Source organism: Phalacrocorax carbo, chromosome 24 (assembly GCF_963921805.1).
Source record: "Phalacrocorax carbo chromosome 24, bPhaCar2.1, whole genome shotgun sequence".
Taxonomy (NCBI): Eukaryota; Metazoa; Chordata; class Aves; order Suliformes; family Phalacrocoracidae; genus Phalacrocorax; species Phalacrocorax carbo.
The window spans coordinates 5,457,275-5,476,737 of NC_087536.1; the positions used below are offsets into that span (position 1 = coordinate 5,457,275).

Below are 19,463 nucleotides of genomic sequence, written 5' to 3' on the forward strand. Positions count from 1 at the left end.
CCCCTGTGCAGCGCCGAGCACCGCGGCTGATGGGGGGAGCCCGGCACCCCACGGACCCCTCCCGGAGGGACAGGGCACCCCTCAGACCCCCCCAGGCACCCCTCGGGGGGACAGGGCACCCCATTGAACCCTCCCGGGGGGACAGGGCACCCCTCAAACCCCCCCAGGCACCCCTTGGGGGAACAGGGCACCCCACGGACCCCTCCCGGGGGAACAGGGCACCCCTCAGACCCCCCATAGGCACCCCTTGGGGGGACAGGGCACCCCTCAGACCCCCCAGGCACCCCTTGGGGGGACAGGGCACCCCACTGAACCCTCCTGGAGGGACAGGGCACCCCTCAGACCCCCCCCCCCAGGCACCCCTTGGGGGAACAGGGCACCCCTCAGACCCCCCCAGGCACCCCTCGGGGGGACAGGGCACCCCACGGACCCCTTCCAGGGGAACAGGGCACCACTCAGACTCCCCCAGGCACCCCTTGGGAGCAGGGGGCACCCCTCAGACCCCTCCCAAGGCGACAGAGTACCAAACAGACCCCACTTGGGGGGCATGTGACACCCCAGGGCCCCCCTGGAGGGGACCAGAGGTGGGATCCAGGGGGGCTGAGCCCGCCAGCCTCGCAGCCAGGAGCCATCGCGGCTCCCCTCCCCGTGCCAAGGAGCCAGCGAGGACAAGGCAGCCTTTCTCCCCGCCGGCAGCAGCGACGGCACGATATAAAAAGGCGGTTGGTGGGAGGCCAGGCACATGGGGGGCCCGTCCGGCTGCCCCGAGCCAGCACCCCCACTTTGGCCCCAGCACCCCCCCAGGGGGCCAAGCTTCACCCTGCGCCAAAACACCCGCCCAGGCCAGGCGAAGGCTGCCAAAGTCCGCCAAATGAAAGGGATAAAAGCCGCTATCGGCGAGGGGCGACGGTGAATGATTAACCCAGGACACAGGGGACACGGTGACGGGTGCTGTGGCACCATGTCACTGCTGCGTGTCCCCTCCTGTCCCCTCGATCCTGGGACCCCCCAGGAAAGATTGGGGCGGGGGGGGGGAATCAGGACGTCCCCATGAGCACCCAGCCCCGTCGCCCACCATCACCCAGCCCCCACGACCAGGGAGTCAGCAACGTTTTTATTGAAGTAAATGGCAAACTACAGATACAGAAAAAAAAATTTAAATATTTTCACCTTTTTTTTTTTTTTTTTTTTGCATAAAAAGGGAGGGGAGAGACTGGGAGGGCAGGGGGAGGCTCCTACCGTACCCCCATCCCTGCTGGTGCCTGCACAAGGGGTGGGTTGGGGGCACACCGAGGTGGAATCCAGGTGATTTTGGGGATGCTCTCACAGCCCCCCCCCCCCAAGAGCTTCGAGCTCAAAGGTCTCAAACATTCCTTGACCATGGCAGAGAAACACCTGAAAAAGCTGAAAAGTCGAACACCTGGTTTTCCCTGGGGATAGGGACCTGCTCTCCCGTCAGCCCAAGAGAATAATAAAAAAAATATATATAAAAAAATAAAGACTTCTTAGAAAACCAGTGACTTTTTAAGCACGCGACGATCAGCTGAACTGGAACAGGGTTTGTTAAACAGGAGCTCAAAAAGCAACGTAAAATTTCAAACTGACGCTGTCTCGCTGGCAACGCAACAGATTGGGTGGGAAAAAACCCCAAAATCTTTGGGTTTTGCATCCAGCACCTGCACGGGGACGGGCAGGGATAAGCTGCAGCCTGCACTGCGGGAGCAGCGTCACCTTTGGGGCTCAATTTATTCAAACCCCTTTGCTGGGAGGACTGGAAACCAGTGGGCAGCAGCAGCGGCGGGGTTTTGCTCCAGGGTCATTCCCATGGAGATGAATCCCGGGAGCCCGCAGCTCCAGGGCTCTGCTGCCACACTGGAGCGCTTCCAAGCAGCCTTTTAAAACAACAATAAAAATGAACCCAAGAAACCGTGGGCAGAAATAGATTAAAAGAAAGAAAAAGAAAAAAACCACATACTTAAGGAAAGAAAGTCCCTCTTGCAGGAGACTCAACGGCAGCAGCTGGGGGGGGCTGAACCCCAAAGCGAGCCCCTTCTCCCCCCGTCGCCAGCACCCCGGTTAAAGGAAGAAGAGCTTGTCGCAGAGCTGGGCGCTGGGCTCGTGGTGCAGGACCTGCCCCGAGAGGAAGGCCAGCTTGTGCGCGTACTTGCACGGGGCAGGGACCCGGACGGTGCCCGGCCAGTTCCAGTACAGGTGACAGAGCTTGAAAGTCAACCTGGGGACGAGCGAGAGGAAAAAGGCGTCAGTGCTCCCTGCCATCCCGGCGCTTCGGGGCTGGACCCTTCGGCAGGTCAGCGCTGGCTGCGGCAGCTCTCTCGCTGCGAAGGCTGCAAGGCCAAACCTGCTCGCAGGGGTGTTTTTCCTCCTGATTGCAGGAGTTAAAGGGCAGGCTCTGCCTGGGCACCGATAGCGGCTGATGGCATTAATTACCCGGGTGCTGTCTGTGCCGGGTTTGCACCCGCAGCAGCTCTCCTGCGAGGCCACCGAGGCCAGCACTGGGTGACACAGATTTTTCTTGGTCACCCTCACAATTAATTCTTGCCCAGAGAGGAGGCACGACAGATGCAATCCGCCTCCTCTCCCTCATCCGCTTCCCGATCCTCCCAGCTAACCCAGTACAAAGAGCAGACTCAGCCCCTTGCCCTCCCCCCTAGCTCCAGGGGACTGTTTTGCAAAAACCCCCAGATCTGGGGGGGTCAGACACAGACCCCCACGCTGCGGAATGCTGAGAGGGGGGGGCTGTGGAAAGCCTGCCCTTACCTCTGCAGGTGCTCGCAGCTGAGGTTGGCCGTGTTCAGCAAGCAGATGTACCGCGTGGGGATGCTGCAGCCCTGGCGAGAGCGATGGGCCAACAAAAAGAAATCCTGCCTGAGAGGGAAGGAAGGGCGAGGGATTTGTTTTGGCACGCAAGGGGTTTTTTTGCAGCTCTCCGGAAAGCAGCCGGCGTCGCTGCCGCTACCACTCACCAGTCCGAGCTGGTGACCGTGTGGTCGATGACCGTCCCCGGAGGAGGGGACGTGAATTGCTCTGCTGTGAAGGCGTAGAAATTGGTGCTGATTTGCTTTTGCACCACCATGACCACCATGCTGGGCTGGTAGTTCTCAAAGGTGTCGAAGCACTTCTGCATCTGCGGGATCTCATACTTGAGCACGGTGTCGAGCTGGCTGTCGGACACGCCGTCCCTGTACACAACTATCTTCTTGGGCAAGCAGTGGTTCATCTGGGGAAGGAGAAGGGGGAAGAGGTCACTCTTTTTAACCCCCCCAGGACTGGCTGGCAGGGGGAGATGCATTGCCCTGGCAAGAAGCTGGGCACTAGATGCCCACCGGCTCTCCAGGGCGGACGACTCAGCAGTCTTGCAGCCTGTGAATTCAACCCATCGCCCTCGAGCTTTGCAGAAAGCCCCTAACTACACTCAGCCCCAGCAAATGCATTTCAAAGCAAGTTTCAGGAGGGCTGGCAGGGCAGGGAGAAGCAGCGTTTGCATTAATTCTGCCCGCGGGTGTTTGGTGACCACCAAACTTCCAGTTTTCAGGGGTGTTTCTCCAGCACCCGCAGAAGGATGGGACAATCCCGAGACCGGGTCCCCGCTGCCAGCGGGCCCTGGCCCCGGCTCCATCACACGCTGCTTTTCTCATGCTGGGGACATGGGACAGGAGGACAGGGCTCAGCAGTTCGACGCTGATACAGGCAGAGGCATAACGTGGCACTTCCCCCCAGTGCAAACTAATCCTCGAGGCAGGTTTGCACGTTTTGGAGATAAGGGTGAGCCTCCTGGGCCGCGCGCACGGCTGCGGGCGCCGCATCCAGTCCAAAGGCTGCCAAGGATGTTTGCTCGCTCACACGTACTCGGGCCGACAGGTTCGGGGTGTTTTAACCCTTGCTTTGAGGAGATGTTAAACAATGAGGGTTTTTTTTTTCCCCCAATAGCACCAGGCTGGGGATTCGGCCTCACCTCGTGGAAGCGCTGGAGGGCATCGGCCAGGCAGAGCCGCAGGCTGTCGGCGATCTCCTGGTGGGGCATCTGGAAGACCACCCTGGAGTACCACTTGGTGAGGACACTGGGGATGGAAGGAGGGGAATGCACATCAGGCACCCCACCTTGCCAGCCGAAGTCCACCGAGCCGTTGTGCAACCGAAATCGACCCCGGCTCGGCGCTCGTGGCACCTTTCCCGGCGACACGGTGCCGAGGGCGCGCCAAAGGTCGCCGCTACCTGCGCCAGCGGCCAGCGACGCCCAGCACAAACACGCTGGCGGAGACTTTGCTGAGCACAGCAGTTGGGGGTAGCATCAGCTTTCCCCCTCTCCTAGCAAAGGCATGCTGGTGAGGGACCCTCCCCTGCATCCCCAGGGCGGAGAGGGAGGAGAAAGCCTTCCCTCCCGGGACACCACGTACTGATTCATGCTTGCCACGAAGCCGATGACGGAGCGCATCCCTTTGCTGCAGCCGTGGTAGATGTCCATGCCGACAACCATCAGCTGTTTCTGGGGGTGGGAAAAAAAAAGGCAGGTGGGAGTGAGGGATAAGTCAGACACCTCCAGGCTGCCCTGCCTGGATCCCTCCAGCTGCGAAGGACGTTGCACGCACAAAACCGAGGCGCCAACCCCAGTTCTGCAGATGGTTCATCCGCATCCCCAGGGGGACACCCGTGACCGTGACAGTTTACACCCTGGAGCTCGCAAACTCATCGCACGCATGCGCCGAGGGGTTTTGCCCGCCTTACCAGGGGGATGTCAACCCCCCAGAGCTCGCCACCCAGCTTGCAGTTCATCTGCAGCAGGACTTTCTGGACCACGCTCCTCATCTTGCCCGACTGGCCCATGAGGGACTGAGCATTGATGACCTGCAGGGGGAAAAAAAAAACCACAAGGGAAAGCGAGGCTGGAGATGCTCACGGGCTCCCTGCGCCGGTGGTTGCCTTCCGCCGAGCCCCTCGCGTACCTGGGAGGGCACCGGCAACTGCACGCAGCACAGCTTCTTGATGGCCGCGTACAAATCCTCCCGGCTGCTGGAGATTATGCACAGGAGCAGCTGCACCTTGTCCTGTGGAGAAGCACAACACGGGAGGGCGATGCACGAGCATCGGATTCACGGGGATCCGAGAAAACCAACCGGCTCCACAGCCCTCCCCAGCAGACGCATTAACCCCATGCTAACCCGCGCTTTCCCCCCGAGCCCCCTTCCTCACCTCGCTGCCCAAAACACTTCGGATGGTCTTGGCGTAGGACTCGATGCGGTCGTCCTTCAGCTCCACCAAGGCGGGACGGCTGATGTGCATGCCGATGGGGCCGCAGACGCTCTCCATGGTGGCCACCAGATCCTTCGCCAGGCCCTGCAGTCGCTTCGGGTAAACCAGCAGCCAGTAATTCACGGCTATCTAGGAGGGAGGCAAGGACAGCCCTTGCCTTGGGGCCGTGGCTGCTGAACCGGGCAGCTCCCAGCCCTGCAGCACGCAGGGAAATTTGGGAGAGGGGAAGCAGCCCAAAAGCAACCTAAAGGGCACATGACAACATCCGATTCTGGCAGTCTGAAAGCCTTCAGTCGCTCCAAGAGGAGGTGGGAAAGCAGCCGCTGCGGCCACGTACCTCTACCCTCCTTCGGAAAAACAGGCTAAAGCCTAAAGCCAATATAAATAAGGGAAGGGTTTTAGCTCGAACAAGCTCAGACGGGAGCGGGACAGATGGCACGCCAGCACTAAGAAAACCCATCCCACTTTTCAAACAAGGGGATGTTGTTGCAAGGGCCGAGCCGGTGGCTCACCGCCGAAATGGAGGCTTCTCGTGTGACCTCTTTGTTCCAGGTCAGATCCTCGGCAGGGATGAAGGAGCTTTGCCGCAGGTTGATCCTCTCCGCAGGCAGGACTCGGCCCTGGGTCTAAACAGAGCAGAAACCCACGGCAGCTCCAGTGCCGCTGCAGTGCGGACATTGCCTCCGTTCCTGGGGGGGAGCTCAGAGCCTGGCCCCCCGCAGCCCTTACCCTGTGGATGTCTGGGTCCAGGCTGAGCCCCCAACGCATCAGCTCCCCCGAGGCCTCCGGGCTGTCGCTGATCCTGCGCAGGAGGCTGGTGAGACGCACGTAGTGCTGCCTGGGGCTCTGCAGCATCTCCCGCATCACGTCCTGCAGCGGGAAGGCACGGGAGGAGGTGGGCTGGGGAACCCCTGGGTGTGATGGGGTGCTCCAAGCTCTCCCCAGCAGCGGCTGGCTGGGACTCAGCTCTCCAGACTGGGCAACGCCGGCTCGGCTGAGCTGGGACCATCAGATGCAAACACGCTCTTACCTTCACCAGTCGACTGTCCTTCCTTATATCGGGGACCCCGGTCATGAAGGTGAGCTCTGGCACGAGCAGTACCATGTCCATCCGGCGCTGCGGGGAGCGGGACAGGCACCATCAGCACCCCGAGGGGGTTGCAAGCCCCTGCCCTGCCAGTGGTGGGCAGGACAGGGGCTGGAGGAGCTGAGAGAAGACCATGTGTCCCAATTTCCCCTCCCCAAGTCTCTGTGCCTGGCTCACCTTCCCGTCTGGCATCTGTTTTTCCCTGGGCCTGTGGACAAGCAATGGTTGGTCCAGCTCCCTGATGGTGATCCCATAGGCTTTGCTGGAAAAACAGCAGGGAGTTGGCATCAGGTGAGACATTCCAGCTTCTGCTCACCCACCTCAGGACAGAGGCAGGCATCAAGCCCTTCCCCACAGACAGACACTAATCCCAAGGGATGCTCCAGCAGGTCCCTACCTGTAGTAGTCCATGAAGGTGATCTCCTCGCCACTGGCCAGGGTGAAACTGTCCCTCGGGGTCTTGTTCCAGTCGATGTCGTCGATGCGGTAGGTGCGGTTGTTGTAGCGGGTGATGACCACGTTGCCCACCAGCTGCTTGGTGCACTCGTCCTGGAAGCTGCTGACATTTTGCTTGTAGATGGTGTGCCTGTACCAGGGAGAGAGGGAGGAGGAGAGGCTCACGGTGACGCTCCCAGTCTGCACCACCCCAAAAATAAAACACCTTTTGCCAAATGGCACCGGTGGCCGCAGGCCCAGCGACCACGGCCGGCACTGCCATCGCCAAGAGCCAGCTCTGGGCACACGGCTGCTGGAAAACCACCCTCATCCCTTCAGCCCCGCAGAGCTCCCCCGGGCTTTTTCCTTTCTCTTACATGAAATTCAGGACGGAATCACTGCGGATGACTTTGTGGATGGCGTCAACCAAGAGGAAGAGGCCGCCGTCCTTCTTCCGGATGCTGACAGAGTATCCCGGCCAAATCTGCAGCCTGTGCCCAGAGGAGAAGGTGCCCAACGGTGCCTGGGTTAAAGTCGGAGCCGCCTGCACGGTGCTGCCAGAGGAGCCGGGCAGCCGTCCCGCTCACCAAGGAGCGCTCAAAACACACGGGGATTAATTTCCCAGCTGGCTGCCGGCTTTCAGCTAATAACCCCTGAACTGCACTGCAGAAACCAGGCGCTCTGAGGTCAGGCTAACCAGAGCTGGCTAAGAGAGCTGACCGGGCAAAGATTTCTGAATTTCCAGTGTCACGCCACTGCCGGGGGGACAGGGGTGTCCCCGTCTCGAAGTCATGCGCTTGAGCAGCAGCAGAAGGAAACCGTGTCCAACACCCACCTGTAGTGCTGTAATATGGTGGCCTGGGAAGGTTCAAAGAAGTTTCTCCTAACAAGCTTCATGTCTAAGGTTCTCATCACCCTAGGAAAGCAAAATAAAAGCAGGATGGGCTCAGGCTCGGGGGGAGGAGGAGGAAGGTCTCCTCCCAGAGCTCGGGGAGGGTCTCCACCGTCCCTCACCTCCGGAAAACCACGTTGTAAAAGGGGATGCAGAGATCTGAGCTGGGCTCGAGGACCTTGGTTATCTGGATGGTGATGGTAATCTCCTCTCCGCTGCTTCTCCTCTGAGCCTTCACACTGACCGGCTGCGGGGCGAGACGGTGCATTAGCCAGGGTGGGAGGGATGCTCTCCCACCCACCGCATTGACTGGAGACCCAGGGGGGACATCCCCGCACCCCAAATTGGCCAGAACAACCTCGCCCTGGTGCATATCACGTTGCCTCTTACCTGGGGGAGCAGGATGGGCAGGTAAAGGATGGAGCCATCAAATGCGGTCACGTCCCCTGTCACTGCCCGGTGCTCCTTCAGCATGGCAAAGCGTGTGCTCCTGCACTCCACCTCGGGGCTGCCGGAGACACAGATGCATTAGTTACCGCCGCTGGCAAGTCCTCGGTCTTTTAACCCTCTTCTGCCCCTCAGTGAGGCCCCACTCAGGACCCCAAAAACCCCACGAGGAGGAAAAGCCAGAGCTCGGTTGCTTTGCTGCCCTGCAGCAGCTCTGCCCGCAGGCACCGTGGCCGTGCCGGCCGCTCCATCTAGCGGCAACCAGGACAGAGGGAGGGAGAGACACAGAGGGCTCTGCCCAGGGGCACCCACCCTCCGAGGGGCTGCAGGGGAGCCCGGCCCCCTGTGCCCGCATTGATACCTGAAGGTAACGTGGTACTGGTAGACAGCATCATTCTGGCAGTGGATTTTAACCGAGTTCAGCCCCACGGTTAAGGGGGTTCCCTTCGCCGCTGGCTTTGTCCCTGGCACCCTAAGAGAGATGGGGCAGAGGCAGGGTGGCCAGCCGCAACCCCAGGCAGCACTTGGACCACAAAACGTGGGTCTGGGACTTGTTGATGCTTTACTTACGGTCTGCTGGCAGCCGGGGGGGACCCTGGGGCGGATGCAGGTGGCAGGGAGGGCCGGGGTCCTGGTGGGTGCAGGCTGGGCGCAGCAGTGTGGGGCTTCCCGCGGGACAGCACAGCAGCATCTCTCCTGGGGGGGGCAGGCAGGGCGTCCCCTCTGCCTCGCCACAGGATCCTGGTTCTGCAGCATGGGCACAGGTGAGCCCTGGCATGCCAGGGCCATCTGGGCTGCAAACCCCCAGTGACAGCCCACCCCACCACCCTGGGGTGCAAGCCCCCCACAGTGCCCCCCTGCTCCAGCATCTGGGTGCCCCCTGCTCGTGCCGCACACGCAGCAGGTTCTCCCTGCCCAGAAACACCCAAAACACTGGGTTTTGGTGTCAAGCTGCCCGCAGCACCACGCCACCAAGGGAGGCTGCGTGGACACCGGCTTGGTCACACCAACGGCATCACTCACACAACATCCCGCAACCCACCGAGGATTAAACCATCGGAAGGGCTTGGCGCCAGGGAAGGGGGATGCGGGGGACTCACCGCTGGCACGTGGGGACCGCCACCCCCCCCTCCTCCTCTGCTGGGCCAGGCCGTGCCAGAGCCTCTACCACGCCAGTAGCACCACGGCCTGCGGGAAGGAGAGGGGACGGTGGTGGCAGTTTGGGGCATCCTCCCCTACCCCCGCCCCGCTACAACCACCTACCGAGGGGCCAGTCCCCGGCCTCAAGGGAAGGGCAGGGCCGCTCGCCCAGGCCCAGCCCGCACAGCAGGGTGGATAGCGGGGCCAGGGAGGGCCGGGGGGCGGGCGGGGCGGGCTGGGGCGGGAGCTGGGCGCGGCCCGGTAGGCCCCTGGCCCTGCCCGGGAGAGCGGGCCCGGGGCCGGGCAGGCGGAAGGGCCGCGAGGGCTCCATGGCCGCCCCGTCGAGGCGGCGGCACCGAACCGACAGCCACGCCGCTCGCCCGCCTCACTGCGCAGGCGCGGCTCCGCCCACCCGCACCTCATTGGGCAACCGGCTGGTCACACCCCCTCGGGGGCGTGCCGCTCTTATAGGCGGGGCTTCAGCACCGCGGACAGCGCCCCGCTACGGGGGCGTGGCTATGCGAGGGGGCGTGGCTATGGGAGAGGGGGCGCGGCCGCAGCGCTGTGGGGTAAAATGGGGTGGGGGCAACAAGAGAGGGACAAACGCAGCCCCAGCCCCTCTCTGCATAGGCTAATCAGTGCTCCCCTGCCCCACCCCACCCGCCGGGGATGTCTGGAAGGGAGGGGGGTGTGGAGCAAGGAGTTGGTTCTGTGATGGAGGATCGTAGGGGGATGCAGTTGCCCCCCCACCCCCAGAAACAGGCAGCCTCTGGCCACCATGCTGCAGCACAGCCCAGGACCAACACTGGTCCCCAGGGCTAATACTGGGGCCAACACCAGGGAGGGGGATGTCCCCAGGGCCTGCTGTTGCAGGCCCTGAGGCTGGGTGGGGGACTGCCCAGGGCCTACCCTGGTCCCTGGGAGGGTGGAGGGGTCCCACAGACCCTGCCACCTCCACACTGCTTCCTCAGGTCAGAGTGAAGAGATTCTCCTGGCTACCTGCCCCTCGGGGTGTTCGGCCCCCATGGTAGAGCCCTGGAGGGGTCAAAGGGGGGACAGGGTGGGGTGTTCTGCCTACCAAGCCCTGGCACCATATAGGGGGGCCCCTCCCCAAAGACATGGCCCTAAGTGCCAGCACCGAGCATGCCACACCAGAGCTAGGGCCAGAGGGGCTGGTGGCAACTGGCCAGGCTGGCAGAGGAGACGGCAGGAGACTGAGCAGCCCCACACAGGGGGAAAAGAGGTTTTTATTCCACATTTCTCCCCCCAGGTGCGTGTCCTGCTCTCCCCAGCATGTGCGCAGCTGCTGGGGAACTGGGCTGGGGTGGGGGACACCATGGTCCCGCACATCCAGAAATCTGTGAGGTGCAGGCAGCCCCAGCCCCTGCCTGTTTAGCACAGGGTCAGAGCCGGTGCCCGCAGCCCCAGTGCTGCTCCACTGCAGGGCCAGGAAGGAGGTCACAGCTGCACCAGACACCTCTCCATGTCCCCAAGGCAAGGCTGGAGGGGGCAAGGGCAGAGCCGGGGCACTGCAGGGCCCCCAAGCTGCACAGGGACCGTCCCCACGGGCTGTGGGTGCGAGGCTGGGCCCCCCCGGGCTACCGGTGCCGGTGCTCCAGCAGAGCCTCGAAGTCCGGGGAACACACCAGCTTGTGCTTCACGTGGCCCAGGACAATCATCTCGCCCGTCCGGTTGTCCCCGATGCCGACAGACACCAGCTCCTTTTCCAGAGGAGAGAAATGCTCATGAGCACCCACTCCCACAGAAAAACCTTTAACTGTGGTGGGAGAAGGGCTGAAGTCCCTGCCCACTGTGGGGGGCTAAGCCAGGAGAAGATGTGCCCCCCGCTGCTACCCACACCCTGAGGACAAGAGCTGGGTCCTTCCCCACAACCGCTGCAGGGACAGGCTGCCAGCCCCATCCCCAGCATGACCCTGCTCCTCCCTGACAGTCCTGGGGACCACCAAGGGGCTCTCTTGTGGGGTTGCACCCCAAATCAGGTCCCCAGAACACCCCCCTCTCAGCCCCCGTACCTGTAGAAAGGAGCAGGGGGTCCCCATGGTCACGTCCAGGGTCACCTTGCCCAGCACCAGCTGCACCTTCCCCGACTTGCGGATGAGCAGTTTCCCCACCTGCCCCTCGGGGAGGTCGGCCAGGGTGCAGGTATTCTCTGCCTGCTTCGCCTCCTGCCGAGGAACACCGCGGGACGGAGGGGGGGGACTCACGTCACCCCGCTGACCCCCACCCCACCCCGCTTCCCACCCCCAGAGCCCCTACCTGACTCTTCTCCTGCTTCACCACAACCACTTGCCCTTCCTCGTTTTGCAGCTCCGTCTTGATGGGTTTGGTGTCCTGGGTGGGCGGCTGGCCGGGCAGCGTGTCGGGCAGCTGCAGGAAGAGCAGCTCCTCCTCGGCCGACAGGCTCAGCCGCTGCAGCAGCTCAGCCACCGAGACGTCCTGGGGGAACCCGGGGGGTCCTTTGGCTTGCGTTGGCTTGGGCGGGGGGTCCTCGTCGCACGGTTCTTCTTTCACTGCCGCCAGTGGCGAGAGGCAGCGGGTGGGCACAGGGGAGGGGGGCAGCTCCCCCCAGCCCCTGCCCGCTGGGATCCCCACCCCCCACCCCAGCACACCTTTCACCGCTGGTGGGTCCAGCTCCATCTTCTCCTCCTTGGGGCCGGGCAGCCAGGGCTGGGCATCCTCCTGCTCCGCCGCCTCCTCCTTGAAAAGCCAGCCCGAGTGGGCCAGCGGCAGCTGCACCGGCTTGTTACGGATGTCGTTCTTCAGCCCCGGGTCATCGAGGAACTGCAGGGACGGGAGAGGGGACACTCAGCACCGGCCCACTGGCACCAAAGCCAACCCCCTGCCACCCCACTCACATCGTCTTTCTGCAGCATCCGCAGGATCTGCTTCGTCTCCTCATCTGTCTCTCTCTTCTCTTTCTTGATGTTGATGATGTGGGAAGGGCCAAAGTCGGACATGTCCACTGTCTTGTCCCAGGAGCCTGCTAGGGAGAGCGGAGCAGCCCTGGGGTGAGCCCTGAGCTGGGCAGGATGGCCCCGAGACCCCCCCCAGGGAAGGGGGGGCAGCTCCTGTTACCCTTCTTCTTCATCATTTCAGCAGGGCCCTGCTCAAAGATGGAGTGGGACTGGATAACCTCGGGTCGGCCCCGGCCCCGGCCGTGCCCATCGCGCTGTCGGTCCCGGTCCCGCTCCTTCTTCTCCTTCTTGACGGAGACATCCTCTCTGGGCCTGGGGAACGGGGAAGGTGGGCCGTCACCCCCACCCCTGCCCGCCCCGCCGCCCTCCTGGCAGCGGATCCCCATCTCAGAGCACGTTTTGCCCACCGAGACCCCACTGTGAAGGTACCCGCTGGCAAAACCACCTCCACACCCCACGGAAATGCTTACGAGGCCACTTACTCTTCCTTGATCTTCCTGCTAATTATGTTGGGGGTGAAGGTTTTCTGCAAACGAGAGCAGAGGGACAAGTCACTGCACGAGCGGAGATAAGCAACAGAAACCAAACCGGCCGCAGGGCTGGAGGAGGCGGCTGGGGACCCGGCCACGTCCCGCACGGACCAGCTCCCTCACAGCACCCCAAAACCACCCGGGCTCCCGCTCCTGTGGCCCCTCTTCGCACCCCACCTGCACTATGGGGGTCCCCAAGCACCCCTACACCAAGCGGTGGGGCAGGAGGCAGGGTCACCCCAAAAAGGGTGGGTTTTAGGGAGCCCTCGCCCAGGGTACTCACCTTCTTGACGCCTCCCAGGGTGAGGTCTCGGGAGCGGATGGAGGGCAGGCGCCCGGGGGTGAGGGGGGGGGCGGCTGGGCGCCTTCCGAGCAGCCCCCGTGCCCCGGGGAGCCCCGGGCGCAGGCTGCCCGGCGAGCCGGTGTCACCCGAGCCCCCCTCCGCCATCCTTGGCCTGGCCCTGTGGGGGAGACGGTCAGGGGTACCCGGCCGAGCGCCCACCCCAGGGGCTCAGCCCCCCCTGCACCCCCAAACAGGGCCCACGTGTATACCCCACCCCAGAGTGCTCACCCCTCACCACGCACCCCCCCGGGACCCACTTGCACCCTCCTCCCCAGGGGGTTTAGCCCCCCCTTGCGCCCCCAAACAGGTCCCACTCGTACCCCTTCCCCAAGGGGCTCAGCCCCCACCTTGCACCCCCCAGGATCCACTTGCACCCCCCTCCCCAGGGGTCTCATCCCCCCCTGCACTCCCAAACAGGGCCCACTCGCACCCGCCTCCCTAGGGTGCTCAGCCCCCTCGCACACCGCCCGGACCCCCTCGCACCCCTCCGCATCCCCTCCCCAGACGCTCCCCCACCCCCCCCCGTGTCCGTACACCACGCCACGCCGCCCCTTACCCTCCCCAGGCAACCACCGGCTCGCTGCCCCACTGCGCATGCGCGCGGTGCGACCCCGACCTTCCCGGAAAGATGCTGCTGCCGCCATTTTTATTGAGGGCGAGCCAGGCCCGCCTATGAACCGCCATCTTTGTGCTTGGCACTGCCCAGCCCCATTGGGAAGGTGGCGGCGCCATCTTTGTGGCGGGCAGTGCCCGGCTCTTGGGACTGGGAACAGTGGGCAGTGAAGGGGGGGACACTGGGAATTGGAGGTAGTCATTCACCCCTTCACTTGAACCCTCCCCCCGGCTGTCTGGGCTGTAGCCACCCCCTAGGGTCCCCTGCAGCCCTGGGGGGGACCCAACCAGGCTACAACCCCATAGGGGAAGCGTACCTGGGCATCCCACGCACTCAGGGGTCTGGGCGGCAATGAGTTTTTTTGGGGTGATCACTGCCCACCCCCAAAAAAACTCACCCACCACCAGATAAAGTCATCCCCGACATCACCAGCAGCAAACCAGCAAGTCCTCCCACCTCTGGGCTTTGCACCCGTATTTCCCACAGGGTTCACGCGTGGGTGCCAGCATCCCCCAGCAGCCAGTGCACCCAATTTTGGGGCTTGGGGGGGTTGTCCCGGTTGTGCCGGGGGCGGTTTCCACCCCCAGCACAACCGGGACACCCCCCTCAAGCCCCAAAATAGGGGACTGAGGCAGGAGCTGCCCACCACCCCACCCACGGCGCTGCACCCACGGCCACCCGCTCGCCTCGCAGGCAGCAGCAGGCAGGAGCAACGCTGCCTCCATCACCTGACGCCGTGCACAACCCGCCACCCGATTGGCAGAACACGAAGGGTTTTTCCCCCCCCCTCCCCATCCCTCCGAGCTGCTTAGATATTATTTCCCCCCCCCTCCTTTTTTTTTCTTTCCCCTCATTTTTTTTCCCTCCTCTGGAGGGTGTTTGCTATTTCCGAGCTGGCTGGGAGGATCCCAGTCGCAGCAGCCGCAGGCAGCAGCGCGGCATCGCCGGCTAACGTCGCCACCGTGTTCTCACCAGCATCCTCTGCCCTTGCCGCTCAGCTCAGCCCCACCGGGGCTGCCTGCCCTGCCTTGCCCTGCTGCCCTACCAGCATCCCACCGCATCCCGGCAGCCCCCCGGCACAGCCAGGTAAGGGCCTCACCGGCATCGTGCTACCGACAGCCGCGAGCCTGCAACCTCCCGATGGCATCGTCTAAGCCCTGGCAGGGGTCGCTTGGGGGACATGGGGTGTGTGGGGACACGGGGACACCCCGATATGGGGCATCACGGTCTGGCTGTAAAGCTCCTGGTGCAGGGCGAGACCCCCCACGCCAATGCCGGGCACAGCAATAGGGCGGCGGGCTGGCACGCCGTCCCCAAACCGGTGACCTTCTGCTCTGCCCGAGGGTGGTGGTGGTGGGGTGCACTTAGGGTGGCACCCGGCTTGGAGTGGGGGGCGTCCAGTGGCCGCCTGGCGCTGGGGTGCCTGTGGAGGCTGGGGGTGCGCGGTGCAGCTCGCTGCAGGGCTGCGGGGGCAAGCGAGCGCCCTGCTGCGGGGTGCCAGCGTGTGCTGCGCCTGCCCGCCGGCACCCCTGGCTCTGCACGCTCAGCGGGGGTGCTGCCGTGGCCGTGGGTGGCCGTGGGAGCGTGCCCACGGGTGCCCACGCATGGGGTAGATGCTCCCACGGGTGCCGAGCGGTATTTGTGCCGGCACGGCGGTGTGTTTGCTGTGCAGTGTTGCGGGGGGTGGGTATGGATGAGCTCGGGTGTGGGTGGCCGTGGGCACGCGTGTGTGAGCCGCCGTGGGCGTGCACCCCTGCACGCGGGTGCCCGGGGGGGGGGGTGGTGGGCGCGTTGGCAGCCCCACGGTGCCAGGGCTCAGACACGTGCCCGCCATGGCACCGCTGCTCCCTGCAGAGCTCGCACAAACCCGGGGTGCAGGGTGGGGGGCACCCACATTCCCCCCAACCTCCTTGATACATCCCCTAGCTCCCATGTCCCTGGTGCCACCGACAGCACCCGCTGTGCCCATGCATCCCCCATCCCGGGGTGCAAAGCCCCCCGTGTGCCCACCCTAGAGAGCGGCTTCCCAGGGTGTAGGGGGTGAGCGCAGCCATGGCCATGGGGAAACTGAGGCACGGAGCGGCCGTGGGCCAGGGCGAAGGCAGATCCAGCTTTTCCAGTGCCAGCCGCCTGCGTGCAACCCTCTCCTCTCCCAGCACTCCCTCCGCTCCCCTTGTTTTTCTTTCCCCACCCGGTGTTGAGCAAACCCCGAAACACCCACTGGCGGTGAGCCGGGGCCCCGCGGCATCCCGGGGGAGCGGCCGGGGCCCCCGCTCAGCCGAACGGGCTTGTTCCCAGCTTTCCCGCTGCCTGCTCCTGCCTGCGTTGCCTATTCCTGGCTGCCGGCCGCTTTTCCACCCCGGTGCCATCTGCTCCGCCGCGGGGGCCCCGGCGCGGGCGGCTGCCCGCCTGGCAGCTGCCGTTGTGGGCAGCGGGCGCCCCCGCCGCGCTCAGCACCCCACCACCCCTGCTCTGCCCGCAGGAGCTCAGCCCCTCCAGCCATGGAGCTGCTTTCCACCCCCAAAAATATCGAGATCAACAACATCACCTGCGATTCTTTCCGCATCTCCTGGGCCATGGAGAAGGGGGACCTGGAGAGGGTCACCCACTACTTCATCGACCTCAACAAGAAGGAGAATAAGAACTCCAACAAGTTCAAGCATCGGGTGAGCTGGGGGGGGTCGCAGGACCCCCCACCCGGGGAGAGGAGAGGGGGTTTTGGGGCAGGGAACAGGGTTACAACCCCCTCCAATGCTGATTTGGGGACAAATCCCCCCACGGGACAACAGCTGGCAGAGGGGACCGGGACAGGGACCGGGGTGCGACCGACCCCCCCGAGCCCCCGCGAGGGAACGGAGCCACAGACCACTCATCCCCCCCCTCCCCTTGAACGCAAGTCACTAATTCAGGACGTTTTTAGCAGAGCGGTTGCCAGGGTGATGCTATTTAATGTTTAACATTATTTTTTTTCTCCTCCCCAATAATAAGGGGGGGTTGGGGGGGTGGGTGGGATTTTTTTTTCCCCTGTGTCTCCCGACTTCAGCATCCGCCGTTGCCACAGAAACGGCTCTGCACTGCGGTGCTGCTCGGTGGCCTATTGACACGGCGAGATGCCGCCGGGAGCGGGGGGTCCCCAAGACCCCTCGGGGGGGACCCCTTGTCCCTGTCCCAGCAGCAGCTTTGCTGGGAGGTGTTTGGGGCTGGCGCGGGGAGGAGGGAGCGCTGCTGGGGCTGGAGCTGGGTGGGGGGCAGCAGGAGATACAGCAGCACGCTGTTTTGGGGGTGTCTCTGTACCGGACATACCCCAGCAGAGGCACCAGCGTGGATATTTTGCAGCGTGCGGTGCCCGGCAACATCCCCCTCAGCACCGGGCAGGGATGCGGGGATGGGGAGGGGGGGATGCCGCCCTGCCTGACCCTCGCCCCTCGGCGCAGGACGTCCCCACCAAGCTGGTGGCCAAGGCGGTGCCGCTGCCCATGACGGTGCGGGGACACTGGTTCCTGAGCCCCCGTACCGAGTACAGCGTCGCGGTGCAGACGGCCGTGAAGCAGAGTGACGGCGAGTACCTGGTGTCCGGCTGGAGCGAGACGGTGGAGTTTTGCACCGGGGGTGAGCGTGGCGGGGGTGGCCGAGCCGGCGCTGCCGGGGCCGGGAGCCGGGAGGACGGGGGCGATGCCGTGAGCTTGCACAAGCCGGGCCGGTTGGAGCGGCAGCTGATGAGTGGGAGGCGGGAGGTGCGGGGAACAGGAGCTGCGGGCAGGGTTGGGTGCCAGGGGGGATGGAGACGCCCTGATGTCCCCGTCCCTGTCCCCAGACTATGCCAAGGAGCACCTGGCCCAGCTGCAGGAGAAAGCCGAGCTCATCGCCGGCCGCATGCTGCGCTTCTCCGTCTTCTACCGCAACCAGCACAAGGAGTATTTCCAGCACGTCAGGTACCCCCGTCCCTGCTCCCCTCCCGGGGCCACCCGGTCCTCGCCGGGGCCACGTCCCCTGACCCTACCTCTGTGTGTGTGTGTGTGTGTGTGTGTCCCTCCTCCTCCTCGCCCCGGTCCCCGCACGCAGGATGCACTGCGGGAACGTGATGAAGCCGTCGCTGAAGGACAACAGCGGCAGCCACGGCTCGCCCACCAGCGGCATGCTGCACGGCATCTTCTTCAGCTGCAACACCGAATTCAACACCGGGCAGCCCCCCCAGGACTCGCCCTACGGTCGTTACCGTTTCCAGATCCCGGCTCAGCGTCTCTTCAACCCCAACACCAACCTCTACTTCGCGGACTTCTACTGCATGTACACCGCCTACCACTACGTCGTCCTGGTCCTGGCACCCAAGGGTTCCTCGGGGGACCTCTTCTGCCGGGAGCGTCTACCCCAACTGGACATTTCCTCCAACAAGTTCCTGACGTGCTGCGTGGAGGAAGGCGAGCTGGTGTACCGCCATGCCCAGGACAGCATCCTGGAGGTCATATACACCGAGCCGGTGGACCTCAGCCTCGGCGTGCTGGGGGAGATCAGCGGGCACCAGCTGATGAGCCTCTCCACCGCCAACGCCAAAAAGGACCCCAGCTGCAAGACGTGCAACATCAGCGTGGGGCGTTAAGGGTGGGATGTGGGCAGGGCCGGGGAGGGGGACGGGTGCCTGCCACGGGGGCTTCTCCCACGGACGCTGCTGGGTGGAGGACCTGGATGGGTGCGGGGGACCCAGCTGGTGTAAATAGCGGCGTTGCCTGTGCCCCTGCCTGCTCGGGGAAGGAGCCGGCGGGATGCTCGCCCAGCATGGAGGCAGAGCCCGTGCCGCTCTGTACCCCAAAGGAGGAAGCCTTCATCTCCTGGACTGGCCGACCAGCATCATCCTCGCTGGCATGAGCCCCGTGCTCTGCCCTCTGCTGCGGGACCCCCTTCCCCTCCGCTGTCCCCCTCATCCCCCGGGTCCCCTGCGCCAGGGCTCGCCCCCCACCCCCGCTGGCGGCGCAGCTCCCGGGGAGCCCCGGCCCTGCCAACGGGGGCTGGGGCTCCCTGGCCACTCCAGGGGGTTTGGCGGAGAGGCTGGAAGCACCCCCCGGGTTTTGAACTGCTCCCGGGAATGGAGGGGTGCTGGGGTAGGGACCCCCACTCCCGCCGGCGCTGCCTCGGGTTTGCAGTCGTGGTGCGTGTGTCCACAGTGGTGTGGGGGACGCCGGGGTGTCCCCCCCGTGTCGTGCAGCGCTGTGCCGTGTTCGCTCTCTGCTCTAGCCGTCGCTGTGCCACCCGAATCCCCGGCCCCGCGGCCCAGGAGGCAGCCGGAGGAGCCGGGGCGGGGGAGCGGAGCCGAGCCCCCTACCCCGTCCCCCTTTTCCCGCCGCCCCCCGCATGAGCCGTCGGCAGCATGGCGCTTGCGTGCCGGCCCCCGCGGGCTGCCCGCTCCCCGTCTCTGTGTACCCGATGCACGCTGTAACGGTAGAAAAGAACAACACCCCCCCCCCCACAACCCCCCACAACCCCCCCCGAGCATCCCTGTGCTGTGCTGGCGGTGTATCAATAAACTGTGTGCCGTCGCCACCGGCCGTGTCACGCGCCTCTGTCCCCCGCCGGGAACCAGGGAAGCGGTTCCAGACCCCGGTCCAGCTTGCGGTAGGGGGAGACAGGGCTGGGGAGGGGGACAGGGTGGCACAGAGGGATGCTATGGCAGCGAGGTGCACGGCCACGGGCACCCTGCTGCCCTCGCCAGCCCTGGGACAGCCACCAACGCCTGGGTTTGGCACCTCCTCACCCATCACCGGGGCTGCAAAGCCTTCT

General features: G+C 64.5%; 3 protein-coding genes across 5 annotated transcripts; 1 reads left to right on the top strand and 2 right to left on the bottom strand.

Moving 5' to 3' along the window:
• Positions 1 to 1,099: 1,099 nt before the first annotated feature.
• PIWIL2 (piwi like RNA-mediated gene silencing 2) lies at positions 1,100 to 9,600 on the bottom strand. The gene is made up of 21 exons (XM_064472530.1): positions 9,393 to 9,600; positions 9,230 to 9,317; positions 8,700 to 8,876; positions 8,491 to 8,601; positions 8,073 to 8,190; positions 7,805 to 7,929; positions 7,626 to 7,706; positions 7,168 to 7,281; positions 6,753 to 6,941; positions 6,533 to 6,617; positions 6,299 to 6,385; positions 5,998 to 6,138; positions 5,781 to 5,894; positions 5,209 to 5,397; positions 4,962 to 5,063; positions 4,744 to 4,863; positions 4,416 to 4,504; positions 3,974 to 4,079; positions 2,985 to 3,238; positions 2,779 to 2,886; positions 1,100 to 2,233 (listed from the first exon to the last, which is right to left on the bottom strand). The coding sequence occupies exons 1-21, from the start codon at positions 9,598 to 9,600 to the stop codon at positions 2,077 to 2,079; spliced, it is 2,763 nt and encodes a 920-aa protein (XP_064328600.1). The 3' UTR covers positions 1,100 to 2,076.
• Positions 9,601 to 10,728: 1,128 nt separating this feature from the next.
• Positions 10,729 to 13,707, bottom strand: POLR3D (RNA polymerase III subunit D). Of its 3 annotated transcripts, none has more exons than XM_064472634.1 (9): positions 13,635 to 13,707; positions 13,019 to 13,196; positions 12,688 to 12,731; positions 12,366 to 12,517; positions 12,146 to 12,270; positions 11,900 to 12,071; positions 11,547 to 11,800; positions 11,303 to 11,455; positions 10,729 to 10,990 (listed from the first exon to the last, which is right to left on the bottom strand). In XM_064472634.1, the coding sequence occupies exons 2-9, from the start codon at positions 13,181 to 13,183 to the stop codon at positions 10,868 to 10,870; spliced, it is 1,188 nt and encodes a 395-aa protein (XP_064328704.1). In that variant the 5' UTR covers positions 13,184 to 13,196; positions 13,635 to 13,707; the 3' UTR covers positions 10,729 to 10,867. The 3 variants fall into 3 exon arrangements, with proteins under 3 accessions (XP_064328704.1, XP_064328702.1, XP_064328703.1); XM_064472632.1 differs by having other exon boundaries at positions 12,146 to 12,273; XM_064472633.1 differs by lacking the exon at positions 13,635 to 13,707 and adding an exon at positions 13,613 to 13,634 and having other exon boundaries at positions 12,146 to 12,273.
• Positions 13,708 to 14,470: 763 nt separating this feature from the next.
• Positions 14,471 to 18,297, top strand: PHYHIP (phytanoyl-CoA 2-hydroxylase interacting protein). Its single transcript, XM_064472590.1, has 5 exons — positions 14,471 to 14,777; positions 16,174 to 16,357; positions 17,126 to 17,300; positions 17,506 to 17,623; positions 17,754 to 18,297. Exons 2-5 carry the CDS (start codon positions 16,193 to 16,195, stop codon positions 18,286 to 18,288), a joined length of 993 nt encoding a protein of 330 aa, XP_064328660.1. The 5' UTR covers positions 14,471 to 14,777; positions 16,174 to 16,192; the 3' UTR covers positions 18,289 to 18,297.
• The last annotated feature ends 1,166 nt before the right edge of the window (positions 18,298 to 19,463 follow it).

Bases quoted from the DNA above. Each gene is read 5' to 3' on its own strand.
- PIWIL2 (XM_064472530.1), bottom strand. From the start codon at position 9,600: ATGGAGCCCTCGCGGCCCTTCCGCCTGCCCGGCCCCGGGCCCGCTCTC. The intron at 9,318-9,392 runs GTAGGTGGTTGT...TCCTTCCCGCAG, and splicing joins GGCCGGGGACTGGCCCCTCG to GCCGTGGTGCTACTGGCGTG. The intron at 6,139-6,298 runs GTAAGAGCGTGT...TTCCCGCTGCAG, and splicing joins AGGACAGTCGACTGGTGAAG to GACGTGATGCGGGAGATGCT.
- POLR3D (XM_064472632.1), bottom strand. From the start codon at position 13,183: ATGGCGGAGGGGGGCTCGGGTGACACCGGCTCGCCGGGCAGCCTGCGC. The intron at 12,072-12,145 runs GTGAGTGGGGTG...CCGTCCCTGCAG, and splicing joins GGATGCTGCAGAAAGACGAT to TTCCTCGATGACCCGGGGCT. The intron at 11,801-11,899 runs GTGTGCTGGGGT...CACTGGCGGCAG, and splicing joins GGACCCACCAGCGGTGAAAG to TGAAAGAAGAACCGTGCGAC.
- PHYHIP (XM_064472590.1), top strand. From the start codon at position 16,193: ATGGAGCTGCTTTCCACCCCCAAAAATATCGAGATCAACAACATCACC. The intron at 17,301-17,505 runs GTGAGCGTGGCG...CCCTGTCCCCAG, and splicing joins GGTGGAGTTTTGCACCGGGG to ACTATGCCAAGGAGCACCTG. The intron at 17,624-17,753 runs GTACCCCCGTCC...CCCCGCACGCAG, and splicing joins GAGTATTTCCAGCACGTCAG to GATGCACTGCGGGAACGTGA.